Raw genomic sequence first — 19,206 nt, forward strand, 5'->3', positions numbered from 1 at the left:
ATTGGTTTGTTTATTTCTCCTTCGAAATGGTGCGCTTCTTAAAAACACAGGTGGCTTTCTGCCACCGGCACCCAGCACAGTGCCAGGCCCAGAGTCAGCACTAAATAAATGTTAGTTGTTGAATGAATGAATTGGTAAAACCTGGAAGCGCGGTATCCTGTAATTATATCTCGACAGCATAAACAGGCCACCGGAGACCAATTACAATTCCTCTTGTTTGCAGGAAGGCCATTAGCATTCTGAGATTATAACTAATTGTCAGAAGCCTATTTTTCTCTCCCAACACGTTTTTGCATTAAGGCTTCCTCATTTTTTGTTGTCATTCCTATTTTTAAGCTCATTTTTATTTGTGCATTCATTTAAAAGGAATGTTGCAGTTCCCTGCTGTAAAGAATAGCTGGGTCCCAGCAACAACATGAAGGTGGTCATTCCACACACGTGGTTCCCAGGGCCATGGGAATGTCATGTCTCGTCATGTGGTGTGCTGACTTTCTAATGATTGTGAATTTGTTTTGCACGGGCAGTAATAAGGTCCTGTGGGTGTGGCCAATGGAGAGAGTGGATGGAGATGCCGGCCTGTTGCCCGTTACCCTGGATACCGAGCCTCGTGTCTCATTTCTGTGGCTGACACTCCGTGCAGCTCTGCCGAGCACCAGATCAGAAATACGTGTCTCTAAGTCCTGAAGACACAGCCTTCTCCTTATTTGAGCTATGGGGTTAGTTCCCTCTCCCCCCTCCACCCCATTTGGTTCTCTTTTCCCTCTTGTCTGCTGGGTGCAAATTCCAAAGAGAATAGCTGGTGAACTGTAACCAGGAGCTTGCTTGGCTATAAAATACATAAATAAATAAAGGCAGTGCTGCGCAGTGGGCAGAGCAAACGAGCGATGGGAAGTCCTTCCTTCTTTCTTCATCCCCTTTTCTTTTTTTATTTTGAGGATGAGAGAGTTCTTTAAACATTTTTTGGAATAATTTTTCATTCTGTCTTAATTTCAAGCTTGTAGAAGAGTTGCAGGAATGAACTGCTATATACCCTTTATCCCACTTCACCTGTGGTTTATATTTATCTCAGTTTAATCACATCCTCTCTTTTTATACATGTGCACACACACACACACACTCACACACACACACACCTCTCTCTCTCTATATATATATACACACACACATATATTCATGCACATATGTGTGTCTATTTTTCTGAGCCACTTGAGAGTAAATTGGAGATACTGTTGCCCCTTTACTCCTAAATACTTCAGTGGATGTTTCCTAAAAACAAGGAAATTTTGTCTTAAACATCCATAGTACATCAATCAAAATCAGGCAGTTTAACCCTGATGCAATACTAATACGTCATCCCTGGTTCATGTTCCAGTGTTGTCGTTTGTCCAGGATCACCCCTGGTACTGAATGGCTGCACGTCCTTTGTCTCCGTGGGCCTGGGATGGATGTGGAGTCTTTCTCTGAATTTTGTAACATGAACAAAATGGGAAAGGGACAGGGCAGTGCTTCCGGTGAAAGAAGAAAAAGTAAAAGTGTTAGTCGTTCAGTCATGTCTGACTCTTTGCAGCCCTATGGACTGTAGCCTGCTGGGCTCCTTTGTTCATGGGATTTTCCAGGCAAGAATACTGGAGTGGGTAGCCGTTTCCTTTTCCAGGGAATCTGCCTGACCCAGGGATCGAACCTGCATCACTCACATTGCAGGCAGATTCTTTACCATCTGAGATACCACTCTCCCAGTTTAGGCTCCTCTGACGTTGTCTGCTAACTGTAGAGTCCACCTTGGCATTTCTGGTGGGAAATGTAGGGTTGTGCTCTCGTGTGTCACATCAGGGGGCCCAGGACTTCGGTTTAGCCTGATATTGGTGATGTGAACTCTGGTGACTTAGACGGAGGTGGTGTCTGCCAAGTTCCTCTGCACTTCTTTTCCCCCCTGAATGTAATAAGGGGAGTTACTTTGCAGCCACACAAGTTTGTTGTTGATCAAACTTTCACCCACTCCTGTTAGCATCCATCAATGATTCCAGCTGACATTCTGCTGTGAAATGTCCCTTCTCATTATTTGCTAACATTTTGTTGAGATTTTCACATCTATATTCAAGAGGACTATTGTAGGCAATTTTCTTTTCCTATTATGTTTTTGTCAGGTTTTAGAATCAGGGTTATTCCAGCTTCAAAAAAATGAGTTGGGAAGTATTCCCTGCTCTTCTATTTTCTGAAAGATTTTGTTTAAGATTGGTGTTATTTTTCCCTTAAATATTTGTTAGCATGCCCCAGTAAAACTTCTGGCTCTAGGGTTTTCTGAGATGGTTTTTGATGACAGATTCAACACAGATATGGCCTGTTCACATCTGTTATTTCATCTGTGTCATTGGGTAAGTTGTATATTTTCAGGAACTTATTAATTTCATCTGAGTTGTTAATTTATTGGGATAAAGTTGCTTACAATATTCCCTTATTCATTTACTCCCTGGGAAGATCTGCAGTATTATCCCTTCCATTTATGATATTGGTAATTTCTGCTGTTTATTCTTTCTTTCCTTCTACTTACCTGAGTTCAATTTGCTTGTAGTTGTCCAGATTCTTAAGGATAAAGCTTAATTTTTCTCAATCTAGCTTCTTTTCTACTTTAAGGGTTTAAACCTATGCATTTAATGTTAATGTCTTTGTCATGTATTGACTCTTACTAAAAGGTGACTTTCTCTATCACTGGTAGTAATCTGTATCTTGCAGTCCACTGAGATAGTACGATTAATATAACTTACTCCAGGATTCTCGTGCTACTGCCCATCATAGTATATCAGTTTATATCTGTTTACTCATATGTCTATATATTTCTTTACATTGAAAATGTTCTTCCTTTTGTTGACACAGAGTTTGGTCTTTTTTTTATATCCAATCTAATAGTTCTGCCTCTTAATTGGAGTGTTTATTCCACTTATGTTTAATGTAATTACTGATATATTTGAATTTAATTCTGCCACTTTTTTTGTTTTCCATTGGTCTCGTTTGTTCTTCTGTTAATTTTTTCCTGCCTTCCTTTTGGCTAATTGACTATTTTTGTAGTATTACATTTTAATTTCTCTATTGAGAATTTTCAAAAAATATAGTGCCTTTGCAGCAACACAGTTCTACTCACCCCACCCCCCACCCCCGTGCTATTGTTTTCACATACGTTATGACATGTACCTTACATGACAGTCCTGGTAATATGATATTACAATTTTTGATTTGAACAATTCTAAGTTTTAGAGCAAGTAAGAAAAGAGAAAAAAAAATTCATAGCCTTTTATACCCACAGTTTTACCATTTTTGATGCTTTTGTTTCCTTTCCTTGGTCTGAGTGTCCATCTGATGTCATCTCCCTTCAGCCTGAAGAACTTACTTTGGTACTGTTTTTAGTTTGGTTGGCTGCTGACAAAATCTCTGTTTTCATCTGAAAATGTCTTTTTTTTTTTGCCTTCAATTTTGAGTGATAGCTTTACTGGGTATAGAATTGAGGTTTGTTCTTATTTTTCCTTGCAGCACTTTAATGATACCATTTTGCTGTCTTCTGGAAACGTCAGCTGTCATTCATATCACAGTCCTGTGCAGAATATCCTTTTTCCTCTGTCAGCTCTTGAGATTGTTCTCTTTGTCTTTGTAGAGTGGGTGTTTATCTTGCTTTGTGTTTCTTAAACTCCTTGGATTTGTGTGTTGATGCCCTTCACTTAATTTGGGCAGTTTTTGGCTATTGTTCCTTTAAGTGCTTTTAAAAATCTCTTTTTTCTTTCAGTCCAGGACTTGGATTACATAAAGTTGGGACTCTTGATATTGTCCCGTTAGGTGTTTGAGTTTCTGGTTTTGTTTATTTTTTTAATTTTTCTGTCTAATGCTCAGATTTGGTGATTTTCATTGCTCTTTTTTGAGTTCAGTGACTCTTTTTGTCACCTCCAAAAGGTGACAAAAGCCTCCAAGAGGCTGTTAGGCCTCTCTATTACATTTGTTTTACCATAGTTATTATGGTTTTTAGTGCTGGAGCTTCCATTTTTGACCTTTTTTGTAGTTGACATCTCTCTATGATGTAGAGATTCCCTGTATGTTATTTATGCTTGTATTTTATTTTAATCCTTGAATATATTTATAAAAGCTCCCTGAAAGTCCTTGTCTGGTGCTTGCAACATTTGGATCATCTTGGTGTTGATTTCTGTTGACTGTTTTTTTCTTTACTATGGGTCACTTTTTCCTGTTAACACATAATTAGTTATTTTTAATTGAATGTTGTTGCTGTTGTCTGACCAAGCTACTGTGTTTTGGTCAGAAGTCTTGATTTTTTTTTTATAGTTTCCATTTCTTTGATGATATTTCCTATCTGTTCATTTGTTATGAATATTTTCCTTTTAGTTAATAGCTCTTTAAAGTCCTTTTAAAGCTCACTACTTCTAACATCTGCATCTTCTGTGGATTTGTTTCTACTGACTGAGGTTTTCCTTGAATGTAAGTCACATTTCCCCATTTGTTCTCATGTCTATGAATTTGTATTATCTAATGTGTCTTCTTGACGAAACAGTGCAGAAACTCTGGACTCTGTGGTTTTCCTCTGAAGAGTGTTGACTTTGTTCTAGAGTCTGCTCTGTCTTCAGCCCTCAGCAGCTGAAACCACACAGCTCCTTCTGCCTTCCAGCTATCGCTTCACTCTGTGAACCTTACCCCCTCCCCAGTGCCCACACGGTGCCGAGATCAGCCAAGAGTTAGAGTTAGAGTAAGATTTAATCTCAGGCAGGTGGGGGCTTTCCCTTCTCTAGCTCTCTTCCAGGATTTCTTCCTCACTTTCCAGCTCCTCTGGTCAGCTCTGTCTCTGTTCTCTGACTTCTCAAGCCAGTAAAGCAGTAGCTTTTACTTTAAGTTCAGCTACCCTGCATGCTGGTGCAGAATGAGGGGTGCCCTGGGCTGAAAGACAGCAGCAGGGCATGTTGTATCCAAGGTCTGCTCCCTTTTAGTCCTGCCAGTGTTTGGTGAGTCTTTGGTGATGGCCTGCAAACCAGCTATTCCTATATATCCCACTTCACCAATATTTGGTTTGGGTAACAGGACTTCCCCTCTTTGAGCATTAGTTTCCTCGTCTGGAAAAATGAAGATGAATGATACTTATGTTGTAGGGTTTGAGGAATATAAAAGAGGAGATGTATATAAGTGGTTCATGCATGTGTTGGGCACAAAGTAGGCATCTGGTAAGTGGTCACTCTCAGGCTTTAGACAATCTGAGTAAGACTTGAAAACTGTTGGCCTTCTATTGATGTAACTTGACAAAATGCAAAAGAAGGTGTTCTCTGTTTTGACTCCTTGGGTATTCTGGCAATATTTTGAATATTAGCTTTCAGAATCTAGTTAGTGATCCATGTGAGATCTGTGCTGTGGTATCTCAAGTGACCCGGGTTTTTTTCTTGTTATTTGTAGATAATCTGCAAGCTGTCGTCAGTGCTGAGCAAGTGCACAGTTGAACGCCTGCTGTTCCCTCGATTCTGTGAACTGTGTGGCTACGGGAAGCTCTTTCAAGTTCGGAAGGTGGGAGCATGTGGTTTCAAAACTCAGAAAGTTAAAACATTAAAAATCGATTCCTTGAAAGTGCCTGGACTTCCTCAGTAGACGCAGTCTGGATGAAAAGCGAGGCCAGAGGGAACTGTGTGAGACAATAGTGAATACCGCTGCCAGTTCTCCCGGCCACTCGGGCCCCGCGGAGATTCAGGCAGGCACAGGAGGGAGAGACCTGCTAAGACCTGTTGGCTTGTGCTTAGGCACTGGGCCAGGCATGCAGGGCCTCTCACTGTCTGGGTTGAGGGGCTCTAGGACCCTCTTACATTTGCCGTCCCTTCTGACTGCACTCCCTGCTCTGCCCTCCCCTTTTATGGCTGGTCACTTGGTTGTCAGAGTCTTTCTTCTGAAGGCCATTGCCTCCCTACCCCTCTCCCCGTCCCCAGCAGCCTCCCCCTCCACCTTGCTGTGCAACTGCTCATCTTCTCTATGGCCTCTCTTCATGACACGATGCAGAGCCAAGGAGACAGGGCTCATTTACCTTGCAGAGAATATTAAGGGTCTCTTTTGCTCTATTGCTAACCAAATGCATTATGTATTGAGATAATTAGGAGCCAGAACGTCCTAGCATGTGGTGCTCTGTTGTAAATCTTCTGTTTCCAATGCAGCAAAGGCACCTGGGTGGTGCCGAGTGAGCCCCGGACTTGGTAAGTGCTTGTTAGCTGCCCGACCAGTGGAGTAATTGCTCTCAAGCTTCCTGCTTGTTGGTTTTCACAATTTGTTAAGACAAAAAGAAATCTGAGAATAATGAGCATGCGTTTTGCCTCTTTAAGGTGCGTGCTACAAATTTTGGTGGTATTTGTCACGCTGCCAGACAAGAAGGCCCTGAACAATTTTTGGTATGTGACATTTTGCCAATTGTAATTGCCGATGCACATCTTAGGGCACTTTTGAAATTAGTGGTAAAGTTTTGTCTTTATGAGCCTGTTACTTTGGAACGGCAGCTCAATTTTGCATTCATCAGTTTCAGGTTTCTTGACTCCAGGAGCTGAGGTTTCTCTTAATCTCCGGGTGACTGGTTGCGGGGTTGAGCAGGAGCAGCCCCCGCCTCTTTCCTGGGGGCTCCTGCTGTTGCTTCCTCACTGGTCACTTCCCCCAGTCTCTTCTTGCTGTCTAAGCCACCCTCTCTGTTCCTTATTGACTGCTCTTTCTATAACACTGTTCCACCACCTCACTGCTGGGCTTCAGTACCTGTGGGACTTTTCTTGGTTTATAGATTAAAATCCAGATTCCCATTTCCTACCCCCCCTGCCCAGGTCCCTTCACAGTTGCCTTTCCTGTCTCACCTCCATCACCTCCCTCAGGTCTGATTGCTGCTCTAACCATTGGTCATGCACGTAAATCACGGGGAAGGCGAAAGAGGGGGTATTTCTGATAAAGTCCCCAGTGATTCTTGGCACAGCAGGGTGGAGAACCATGTCACCCTTTGGCTGGGGGCTTTTCAGGGCCTCAAGACTTTCTGCTCTTGCATACCGCCTCTCTCCCCCACCTCCTCTGCTCATTACTTCCCACCTCCTTCCAGAGGCTTCCCTGTCTGGGGGGACCCTGCTTACAGTTCACACCCAGCTTGCAGGTGCATTTGCTTTTTCCTTGTCTGGACTCACCTGCCTTTGTGTCAGAATTAGTTTCTCCCTTCTCGGCATTCTGTAGCATTCTGTTCAGGTTATGTCCCTCACACTCGTGTGTCCCTCACACACCTCTTTACAGTGTCACTGATGGGGGCCCTTCACCTAGTTGTGTTGGTCTGTTTCTCCACTGCCCACCGAGCACCAGGTCCCCAGAGAACTGTGCTCAGTAAGCACTTGCCGCTTTTATGTGACAGGCGTAATACCTGTATGGTTTGAATTTAACCTCAAAAAGTATCATCTTTAAGTTGGTTTTTAAATTTAAGTTTAGAAGCTCATTTTGTTCTATTTAAACTGTAGCCATTCAACATAATTGTGAAATAATTTTTAGTGGGCTGTTGCCATGAGCACACAATGTTATCTCCTATAGTAGACAGGAGAAGAGCAGTGACCAACATACTAATTCTTCTGTGGGTGGATATTTCCAAGATCATATGTTTCTATTTGTGAAGCATTTTGGCTGATTATTTTACCTAAGGATATTAAAGACAGAGCCTTATTTTTAAAGGGTAAATTTAAAAAGAAGTCATAATCATGACCTCCCTACAGACATAAGATGAACACGGGTCAGAGCTTTTATTGAATGCATCGATTAGTGAAGGAACCAGTAAGATCCAACAACTAGCTTAACTGAAGTGCCAAAAGTTCACAGTCACACTGAGGAGGACCGACGTGAGCTTGTAAATTGACTCACCACCATCCATATCCAGGGTGATGATATGATGATGTGGAACCCATTGCGTTCCATCGCTCCCAGCTTGCCTTCTATGGCTCCCAGCTTGCCTTCTATGAATAGGAACAGTTTGCATTACTATCAGGTTTTAACAGTCTGCCCTCTATGACTAAAAGGGAGACTGTGGCTCAGACGTAAAAAAAAAATCTGCCTGCAATGCAGGTAAACCCAGGTTTGATCCTTGGGTGGGGAAGATACCCTGCAGAAGGGAATGGCAACCCACTCCAGTCTTCTTGCCTGTAAAATTCCATGGACAGAGGAGCCTGGTGGGCTATAGTCCATGGGGGTTGCAAGGAGTCGGACATGACTGAGCGACTAACACTTTGACTTAGGAATAAAACATCCCCAAAGACCATCTTACTTTGGTGGGTGTGCTCCTTGGGGAATCCAGAATTTCAAAGTCATCCACAATTCTTCTCTACAATTCACATAACAGATACCGGTCATTCAGCCTTTGGGAGGTTTTCTGTATTTATCTTCTTGGATTTAACCAGGTCATTTGCTAGGATTAAGGGGTAAAGGAAGTTACTTCTTGTTATTTCTGTTTGTTTCAGATGCTTTCTTTTGAACTCATATCTGGTTCCCTTTTCTGCGCCCTTAACTTACAGCTCTGACTCCACAGCATCACTAAGTCAGGCCCGCCCTTGCTCAGGATGGCTGAGTCTGAGCAGCATGGTTCTGTTTGCTTTGGTAGCCCCCGAATTTTTTGGGCTCTGCACGGACAGTGTGTGGGGGATGCGGAAAGCCTGTGCTGAGTGCTTCCTGGCCGTGGTCCACAACACGTCCCCTGAGGTCTGCAGGGCCAAGCTCTGGCCCCTTTTCATCACACTGATCAGTGACCCCTGCCGATGGGTGAGTGTGGCCACTCTGGGGCCTCGGCGTGGCCTCCGGACTTGTCACTGTGTCCTGTGTCTTTTCAGTAATGAACCAGCTTATTTAGACTTTGTGAGGATTATTAGGGGACCTGAAATCTCAGAAGCCTGGAGCGTTGGTTGCAAACAAATATTCCAGAAATGAAAATGAGGAGGAGAAAACTGTAACTGCCAAGTTACCTTTTTTCTGTTACAGTCATAAACATGCCCACAGTGATTAATAAGCACTGTTCACATGCTTTACAGAGTCTGGAATTATTTGATATGGAATTAATATTCTGGAAGCATGCAAGCTACCTGATGGTACTACATTTTTTCCTGATTTTCTATTGAAAAATAGTTTATTTGCAACTTAGGGACTGCTTTTAGAAAGCAATGCACCTGCTGAGACATGATTCGGTGGACAGCGAGCTGTCTGGTGGTTAGCCATCTGTCCCACCTGGAATCAAGTGAATCAGACTCTGTACCTACTGAGCCCTTCTCTCTGGTTTCAGGTTCTCCAGGCTGCCTTCCAGTCCCTGGGCCCCTTCATCTCCACCTTTGCCAACCCCTCCAGGGCTGGCCTCTATATTCAGGAAGATGGTACCTTGAACATCTGACCACCGGCTCCGGGTTTGGACTCGGACATCAGCCTGGGCTACTGGGTGCAGGCAGCTGTGGGGACACAGCCTCCGCCTGGTGAGTTTCAGCTGGATAATTATCAGGGTCCCCGCTTCACCTCAAGCGTCCACCTAAAATTCTAGCAATTATCTCGTCTGGAGTTTTAGTAACAGTGACCTTCTGGGCAAGATGGAATATTAGAGCTTTAATTATGTAAAGAAGCAAAAAGTAATTGCAATAATGATTTTGAAACATGACTACTGGGTTATAAATAATGAAGCTACTGTCTCCTAAATTTAGATAAAATATTCATTGAGAGTAGTGATTAAATAACCTATAAAGAAAATTTTCTTTTACCATTTGATTAATGAAGTTCTTTGGACAATTCACACAGGGAAAATGTGAAGTCTCCCAAATAGACTTTTGTGCCATAGGATTTTACATGCACATAAAGGTGATATTCCTGACCCATTGTTTGTTGGCCCTACACTGTATTTCTTGTATGTTCTAGTGATTGATCTTGGGTTTTTTTTTTAATGGTCTTCCCTCTGAAGATGACAGGTACACTCTAAGCAGACCATTCGAGATAGTTCACAAGCATCTCTCCAGTGTTAAAGTTACTTAGCAGTGTGAGAGGAGGCAATTCACATCTCAGGGGGTATGGATCCTCTGTAAGAGTGGTGGATCCTTCCCTCCACCTTTCTTCACCAAAATTCACTGAGTTCTTGCTGAAGGTCAGGCCTGGGGCGCCACGTCTTCCTCATCAAGACTTTCCAACTGGCTCGGGAGTAGCCAGGCCTTTGGGTCCAGCACCTTTTATTTTCTAATGCCTGCCCCCTGGTGGAGGGACTGATGAGCAGTAAGTGCAAGAAGTCTTGCCATGCCAAGGGGTGCCAGCACACCAAAGCCAGGGCTCATGCACCACTTGGGCATGGTGGAGGGGTTGGCTGCACCCTCCTGTGCCTTTTTCAGTGCACAAAGTACCCCCCTAGCGGATCCGAGGGTACTGACTGGGCCTCTTGTCCCCTGTGAGGTTAGTATCTTCTCAGGAGACCTGAGAGGTTGGGTCTCCAGGTAGACGGGAGGACTGGCTTGCGAGGATGTGGACCTCACCTTTTCCCATTTTCCTTCCAGTCTATTGTTGTTGTTTGTTGTTCAGTCGCTCAGTCGTGTCCAGTTCTTCGAGACCCCATGGACTGCAGCACACCAGGCTTCCCTGTCCCTCACTATCTCCTGGAGCTTGCTCAAACTCATGTCCATTAAGTCGATGATGCCATCCAACCATCTCATCCTCTGCCACCCCTTTCTCCTCATGCCCTCAATCTCCAGTCTGTTGTACAGGGCTAAAAACTTGCTTCCCCCATTTTAACCTAGCTCAGCACAGCCAGGCCAGAGAGAGCCAGCTCTGCCTAGAGAAGGCCCATCCATAGACACCAGCACCTTCCCACTTTTCAGTAGCCCCTCCGGTGGCCTGGTGGAGAACCTGGTGGAAGACTCTGTCTTGGCTGGAGCCGAGCTGACCAGGCTTCCCCCAGAGGCCACGAAGCTCCTGTGTTAACGACCTCCCCATCCGTGGCCATCCTTGACTGGATTCCTGGGCTCGCCCATGTGTCCTGAGGATGCTTTCAATAATTTTCTTTATTGGCGAACTCCTCTCCCTGACACAAGCAAGGTCTTAGAGCTGCTGCTGAATGAGGCTGGCCACGGGAGGAAGGCAGGATTTCACCCGGGGCCATGCATAGGGGCTATGTGGCCAGGAGTGGGATCCAAAGAGTTCTGGATAGCTTGCAAGAGCACATGATGAATGATTCAGGCATTCAAGATAACTGTTGTCCATCGTGATGAGAGAAAACGGCATTTTTCTCTGTATGTGTGCTCCCTTGTGTCCACCCGGGGGGGCGTGCAGGGGGAGCCTGGCTCAGTCTTTCCCCATTGCCGTCACCCCGGGGATCCCACTGTGCAGGTCCCAGCAGGGGTTTCACCTCCTTGCTTTTCAGCCATGCGTGCAAAACTGGAGCCGGCTTTCAGGTAAAAGCAGGCAGTTCTCAGGCACGTCCTAAGCAGTGGAAATTTCATTAGCTCCTTGGACCCGGTTCTGTCACTTCCTGTGTGACAATGCCCTTTCTAGTTATGAACAGCTAAGGACAGTGCTCCTTTCAGAGCCTGTTAACTCAGCCCTCACCTAAACCTGAAGATGTTTGCCTTTGTGCAGCCAGGAAAAGTACAACTTCTTCTCTGGGGTATTTTTCATGCTGTGACTAGTGTTCCCACAGAGTGTCTGATCTGGGAGCCAGGCCCTGCGGTCCATATCCATCATCACGCCTCTTCTTTCTCTAAACACGGCTAGATTTGTATTCTTCCCTGAGTTGGGGAAACTGGAAAAAAAAAAACAACACTTGCTGCTGTTGCCAGGCAAAGATTTGTGAAGCCTTTCGGGAAAGGAAATGTGAAAATCCAGTTAGCCCTGTGATTATTCTGTGTCTTTAAATTCATAAAGGAAATTAACTCAGCGTTTGCTGAAGGATCAAGCACATGTAACATATCGCTCCTAATAGTTATAGACAAAGGTCTGTTTTTGGAAAATGCATTTCTAAAGCTGAGTTATTCAGTGCCTGGACCTGGACTGGGTACCGAGGTGGTGATGACAGACAGACACAGGAGGCCCTCATGGCCTGGTTGAGGGGATTGTGGAAACAATCCCCTGCGTAGGGAGTGTCAGGGGCCGGGGCAGGGGTGGGTGCACAGGCCAGGAAGCCGTCCCTCCTGGGGGCAGAGGAAGGGTCTGGGAGAAGACCTGGCAGAGCAGCTGACATGTGAGGCGGGCTTTAGGCAATGGCCAGGACTCCACCATTCCGAGAAGTCAGGGATGAGTTCAGAGGTTTCTTCCAGTTTCCCCAAAGCATTTGTGAAATCCTGCGTGCAGATGCGGACTTAATCTCTTTGTGAGAAAGGACCCACAACTTTCATCAGTGCTCAAAGGGATCTGGGACCCCCAAAGATTCAGAAAGAAACCCCACGTTGGGGATTTGTGCCCTAGCCATGGCGGGGTGTGGTCTTTGCAAGCTCCAAATATTTCAGTGACTGTCTGGGGTTTGACTAGTAGAAAACAGGATGCAGGCAGTGCTATGTGTGTGGAGGCTGGGGCCTTGGAAACATGAGTTTGTTTTTATAGAAAGGCACGTGAAATATGTCATCTTCACTGTTAGGAGAGTCTCAGGTTGTCGAGTCGTGGACAGAAAGAGCGAGTAGCCCTGGGGGCTCGGGAGGTCTTCACTCATCCATGAGGATCGCCTCAGCTCACGCATGTGTGTGTGGCAGGGCCAGCAGCTGTCCACTTTATAAATGGGGGACCCCTGCCCGCCGTGCTTCTGGGCCTCCCGGACAGCGGTGTTCAGGACACTGTGTTGTCTTTCTGTGAAAGATGATGAAGTTAAACTCTGATTTTCCCAATTGAGGTTTTTCGACTTCAGGTTTGATGCTCTGTGCCTGGCTGGTGTTTAGCTGGAATAAAGTTAATGTCTGTAGACACTGGCCTCTCGGGGAGAGCTCGTGCGGGGGCCCCGGGGGCAGGGTGGGGGTGCTGTGCTGTGCAGTGCATTTGCATCCAGCCTGTCTTGTTGTAAAGCCAAATCCAGTTATTGAAATTCTCGAAACTTCTCTTCTCGCAGCTCAAGTTCAGGGATTATCAGCTGCACTGAGAGCTGCCCAGCGTGACCCTGTGAACAAGGCCTAGCACCAGCTAAGAGAAGGGCCAAGTGACGTGTCCGTGCCAGGTCCCATCCCTGCCCCTGACAGCCAGGGCCCCCGGCTGACCTCACCACCGTGGGGCGAGCTCGCTGCAGCCAGGATATTAGCAAGCACAGTAAGTCTCTGCCCTGTCCCTCTGTCACCGAGGATGTGACAGAAATCACAAAGCCGCATTTTCTTTTATTAATATATCCTGGCAGAGATGATAAATGGCAAATTTAATTTTATTCTTAAGGTCATGTGTTGGATAACTAGACAACCAATCAATGGGGTGATTGATAACACTGACTCTCCTCCATGAAACAGAGGTGGGGGACCAAAAAGTGCCTTCCCCCCTCCCCAGAGATGACGAGATCTGCTTCTCTGGGGGGAATTAAATGCCTAAAGGCTCCATCTCACCGCTGACCGACATTCACATCTTTCAGTGATGAGAGGAGGTGAGTTCATGCAACTCCCGGAATATAAAGTTGACAGCGGCCTTCAAGCTGTGTGTCACCTCCAGCCTGTCCTGCGGGCCTCCTCTCACACCTGGCTGCTCACGATGGAGTGGTGGATGCTGTTTCTTGAAGGAGAGATTTTGAAAAGCCAGTAGCTCGCCACTTTTTCTCCTCTAGTCTGGAGCTAGCCCCAGTGAGACCTGGACTCCACGTCTGGGGCAAGGAGGAAGCCCAGCACTTCTTTCTTTAAAAAAAAAAAAAATTTATTGGACTATAGTTGATGTGGGCTTCCCTGGTAGCTCAGGTGGTAAAGAATCTGCCTGCAATGCAGGAGACCCAGGTTCGATTCCTGGGTTGTGAAGATCCCCTGGAGAAGGCAACCTACTTCAGTATTCTTGCCTGGAGAATTCCAGGGACAGAGGAGTCTGGTGGGCTACAGTCCATGGGGGTCACAAAGAGTTGGATGTGAATGAGCAACTTGCATAGTTGATGTGCAATGTGTTAGTTTCAGATGCACAGTAAAGTGAGCGTATCCACTAGTTTTAGCATATACACGTACCCACTAGTTTTTAGATTCTTTTCCCAAGAAGGCCATTAGAGAGTATTGAGTTGGGTTCCCTGTGTTACACAGCAGATCCTGATTAGTTATCTATAGTAGTGTGTATGTATCAACCCGTCTCCCAATTCACCCCTCCCCCCGCCTTGCCTCCTCGCAGCCATATGTTTGTGTTCTACATCCATGACTCTACTTCTGTTTTGTTCATTTGTACCTTTTTGTTTAGATTCTGCACGTAAGCAATATCCTATGATTTCTTTCTCACCTTAAGTTTCTCCAGCTTTGCAGCTTGCTTGTGGTTAGAGGCTCTGATGCCTTCCTAATTCCTACTAAGGTTGCACACGGACCCTCTTGAGCTGGAGTCCTTCCCAGGTAATGGTAAGACTATCGAATTAAAATCAGCGAGGACTCTGTGCTCATAAAGTCATGGTGTGTTGGCATCCTTTCATTTTTATGTGCTGTGATGGGGAATCTTCAAAATTGTGGTCTCCAGGGCCAGAGTACCAATCGTCTGTCCATTCTCACAGTTTATATTTTGGTTTTCATGATTAAACTAACTTATCACCTCCCCTTATCCCCTTGGTCCACTCCAGTAAAGCAAAACAACAGACGAATGAGAATGGTCCAAATCCTAAATGTTTAAGAGTTCGTTAAGGTTGCCTTTGACTAGTAAGGGATGAGATGATATCCTATTTTGCTGATTTGTTTCAAAAAATAGGCAAGAAAGCTCACATTGTTACCCTTGTTGCCTGGAGTATAAAAACCATCTGTGAAATTTAAAAAAAAATTAAAAAAATTAAAAAACCATCTGTGTTAAGTGGAAAGGTGTGGTCACGTTTACCTTGGTGGAAGATGTGGTACTCTTTGGGCTTTTTTGTCATACATGGACACAAAAACAGAAAAGAAAGAACAGATACCTCCAAGCTGGTGCTCTTGAGTGAAGGATCTTGAAGGGTCTGCATAGTTGGGCTTGTGGTTTATCGTGAGGTATGTCAGGCAGCTTGAACTTGGCTTTTAGTTTCCTAAGGGGTCAGTCAGGATGCTTCTAGTTGCAAAAGAAGAAAAACAAACAAACAAACAAAAAAACCCCAAAGAGCTTAAGCAATGAGGCAGAAGAGGAGGTGAAGCTGGGAGACTGGTCCCCTCAGCCCTTGTGTTGACCCTGGTCCAGCTCCCACTCTACCATCTTTGTGTGCCGACTCAATCCAGAGCTGTCTGGAGGAAAGAGGGTCGTGTTCTTCCCGCTTATCTCTTTTGACTGCCCAGTGATTTTCTGGGGAAATGACCTTCCAGCTGCTTCTGGGGTTGCCTTGACTTGGGGTGGTTTACTTAAACCTTAACTTGGCTCCGGGAGTCAGTTCTGCATGTAGTGATGGCACTGAAGACTTGGAAATAAAATTAATTCCTGGAGGAAGAGAAATGATCTATTACTTATTAATCTCTGTGAATTTATTAACTTGGAGAAATTGAGGTCTTAGGTTATCACATCAAAATATTTCTGTTTTATCATGTTCCTCTATTAAAATGAGCAATACATTTCAGTGAAAACCTTGGGAATTGAAGGTTCTGGTAGCATGCCTCAGAGCAAGTGAAGCATCTATCGGTGTATTAATCGACTTTCCTGGATCATATATTGAGCTGATTTGTCAGAATCCATTAAGCTAGTCGACAGTATGACATTTCAAGTGCAAGTAGGAAAATCCATGTTATGGTTGAAGGAGAAGGTCAGGTCCATCTCAGTTAATCAATGATCAGAGACCAATATGTCACCGCCGGACGGTCCTGCTCATTTTAATTGTTAACCTAATGTAAAGGTTCATCAGCAAACATTAGAGGTATTTGTACATGTGAAAATTGAGAACAGTTTCCTAAGTAAATACTCTTTTATCAGCCGTGTCTTTTCACTCAGATTAAATGGGTCCTCCCCTTCCCTGTCCACCCTCTCTCTCTGGAGTCCAGCCAGGAGGCACTCTCCCATTCCTGAGAAATGCTGGGGGTGCTGGTCACCACTTCCTGCAAACCTTGCTCTGCCTTCTGGAGTGGTCTATGCTTTAAACATGTGACTGTTTATCAGGTAACCATACCGGTGATCCTGGGGCTTAAAGAAGGGTAAATGCAGACTCGGGTGGTTGGTACCCACCAATGGGAGCCTGTCTTTTGTAAGAGCCTCAAGCAGCCTTAAATGTAAGATGCACCTGCATGAGTGACCTGTGCGATATCAAATATAAGCTTGCAAATGTATTTTTTTGCATCTAGAGAAATGCCACTGACTTCAGGGGGAGCTCTGGCCTTGGTTTGCAGAAGTCATTTCTGGCCTTGAAAGAGGGTTCTTTGAAGGGGGAGCAGTAGGACGGCTTCCTCCTTTGGACTGTGTTGCTAACCTGCCCACTCTACTCTGCAGGGTCCAGGCGAACCCAGCAGTGGGATGAGGGACCTCTGGGAGACTGATCAGAACCATGGCTCCAGTCCCTTTGAAGAGAATAAATCTAAATTACAGGTTTGTTCCTTGACAAGAAAAGCAACTCAACATTTTACATTATCTGGAAGTTAAATTTAAGAATGGCTATTGGAGCCAAATGTTTTTCTTCCATCAATATTAATGACATATCTTAGTTCATAATCTGTGTTGCTAATATTTCCTCTCCAACTGGAAAAAAGTAAATTCTCAAGTAGTATTTAAAGTATTCAGAACAATCTAGAATGGTATCTTAATAAAACAAAATGAAGTATGAGAAAAGAATTTGACACGTATACATTAATGTTTAATGTCTATTTATACAAACCATTTAAGTCCTTTTTTTTTGGTCCGAAAACTTTTTGACAACTTCTTTTGTTGAACCACGTTTGGTTTTGTTCTATCTCATGGTTTAGTTTCTTGTGCTATAGAAGTTCTCTTAAAGGTTTTTAATCACTGAATCCCATTGTCCTTATAGAGAAAAGGTTAGTGGGTAATGTCTTAAGAAGGCAGTGTTCCGTCCATTGGGAAAAGGTAGTAGTGAGCAGAGTGACGGCCTCAAGCCTTAGGGACTAGGGCAGCTATAGGAGAAGAGGAGAGCGTTTGCATTCTCCAGAGCTGCCTGGACCAGTCTAACCAGACGTTGATGTTCTAGACTGTGCTCTGTGACATGGTGTTGGACCAGTTTGGAAACAACCCTGCTTTAACTTGCGTCCAGGTTGAAAACTCACCACCCTGCAAAACTAGAAATCGGTCCAGGCCTCTCGTCCCTCTTACATCTCTGCTTGGCTGTTTTCACATTTAAGTTCCAACCACCTTGTCTTTCATGAGTATTCTCCCTCTCTCCTGCAAGCATGATGGTTTCCTTTCTCTCCCATTTCCCAGGACAATACCTCCGCCCCTGCTAGATCAGTACGTGTCCATGACTGGCCCAGCTCGAGCGCAGATCGTCAATACCAACATAGCCAAACACTGCGCCTGCAGCCTCCCCGGGGGTGGCACTCACCCTGGGCCGGCAGAATTGGCACTGCCTGAAAGATACATACAAGACACTGGCCTCCGACATGCAGGTAAAAGGAGCCTTTGCAGACGCTGGCACAGAACAGCTAATTAGGAGACGGGGAAGCTGCGGCCAGGCCCACTGACCTGTGCTTTTTGTGGCCAAAGTTGACGTGTTTACTGGCCTCTGATGAAATAGAGCTTTAAGTGGTCAGCCCCTGGCAGTATCAGTTTTACTCCAGAAATGCCACCTATGCTCTTGATAACGCTGAGTTCTGCTTGCCTTCTGCGGTCTGCCCAGTGGAAAGTCCTGCGCACCCTGGCCTTCTTCCATGAGCTTGCTGTGATCCTTGGGGATCAGTTAACAGCAGCTCACCTGCTGCCTGTCTTCAACGGATTTCTAAAGGACCTGGATGGAGTACAAATAGGAGTTCTCAAACACCTGTATGACTTTCTAAAGGTAGGGAGAAGGGTTAAAACAAAAAACAAACCTCCCCTATTCAATACAATTTTTTAAAATTGTATTGGGTATGTATAGTATCAGTTTAAAAAAAAAAAAAAAGCAGCTCTCTGGGTTTCTTCAGTTGAAACGTATCATCGATAGTCTTAAAGTGGGCATTCTTTCAGTGATGGGTAAATATTTTTCTGTCTTTCCTCCTAATCTCCCTGTCCCTTAGAGTTCTAATGCCATGGAGAATTACACTCCGGGAAAGGAGAAGCTGAGCTCCCCGGCGGCATGTGCCTTGCTCAGGGTCATCTAAGGGAAGAGCCCGGCTGAAATCCAATCTCAGTTCTGCATGAAGAGCTTTTTCTTGCAAGATGGTGCTGATTGCCTCCTTGCCTTTTTTTCTCCCCTCCTAAAGGAATGATGAGTGTAAAACTGAGAGTTTAAAAATGACCTCAAGAAACTAATTAGTCGCATCCAGACGACCGGGAGCTGCCCTTGACAGAGCTGGGTGCCTGCTGCTTGGCTGGTGTGGGCACAGCGCGGGCGAGCAGTGCCTCCTCCCCAGGCAGCAGCGTGGCATTATCTCCCGAGCACACACAGGCCTGTTTTTTTTTTTTTTTTTTTCAGGCAGGAAATTGTGAAAGATGGAAGAGTGGAGGGCGTGTAGAAACACACAAGCACATACATGAAACAGGGGAGAAGGGTTGGAAGCAGTCAGGGAGGCACTGTCCGTGTGTTCACAGCAAAGCTAATTCACAGCCACTCTGCAAATGGAGGGAGACACAGGCGTCAGGGAGACACTCGGCTATGGCCAGGGACAGATGTATAACCTGAAGTTTATAATAAAACAGAGTATTGGGGGGCATTCTGGAGGATTATATATTCTTATTTATGTGTAAATTTTTAAAAACTAGTTGCTTCATGAAGACAAGAGAAGAGAATATATTTATCAGCTTCAAGAATTTGTAGTGACCGATAACAGCAGGAATTGGAGGTTTCCATATGAACTAGCAGAGTAAGTAAAACCTGTTCGGGGATATGAGAAAGCAAATTAGATGGAATAATTCTTAATTTCCCTACCTTATAATTGATTTCTAAAGTAGCAATAAGAGTCTTCTTCTGGATAAAGAGATTATGTTTTTATTAAAGGATAAACTGAATTCCAA

General features: G+C 44.8%; 1 protein-coding gene across 1 annotated transcript in view; it reads left to right on the forward strand.

Annotated features, from left to right (window-relative positions):
• Positions 1-19,206, forward strand: part of LOC122681018 (putative serine/threonine-protein phosphatase 4 regulatory subunit 1-like) — a 64,765-nt gene that overhangs the window by 42,662 nt on the left and 2,897 nt on the right. The window contains exons 6-11 of the mRNA XM_043882702.1: positions 5,434-5,541; positions 9,293-9,476; positions 16,540-16,635; positions 17,479-17,663; positions 17,894-18,052; positions 18,270-19,055. Of these exons, the coding sequence (XP_043738637.1) occupies positions 5,434-5,541; positions 9,293-9,397 (213 nt within the window). The 3' untranslated portion in view covers positions 9,398-9,476; positions 16,540-16,635; positions 17,479-17,663; positions 17,894-18,052; positions 18,270-19,055. The remainder of the gene's footprint in view (positions 1-5,433; positions 5,542-9,292; positions 9,477-16,539; positions 16,636-17,478; positions 17,664-17,893; positions 18,053-18,269; positions 19,056-19,206) is intronic.

This window comes from Cervus elaphus, chromosome 23 (genome assembly GCF_910594005.1).
Source record: "Cervus elaphus chromosome 23, mCerEla1.1, whole genome shotgun sequence".
Taxonomy (NCBI): Eukaryota; Metazoa; Chordata; class Mammalia; order Artiodactyla; family Cervidae; genus Cervus; species Cervus elaphus.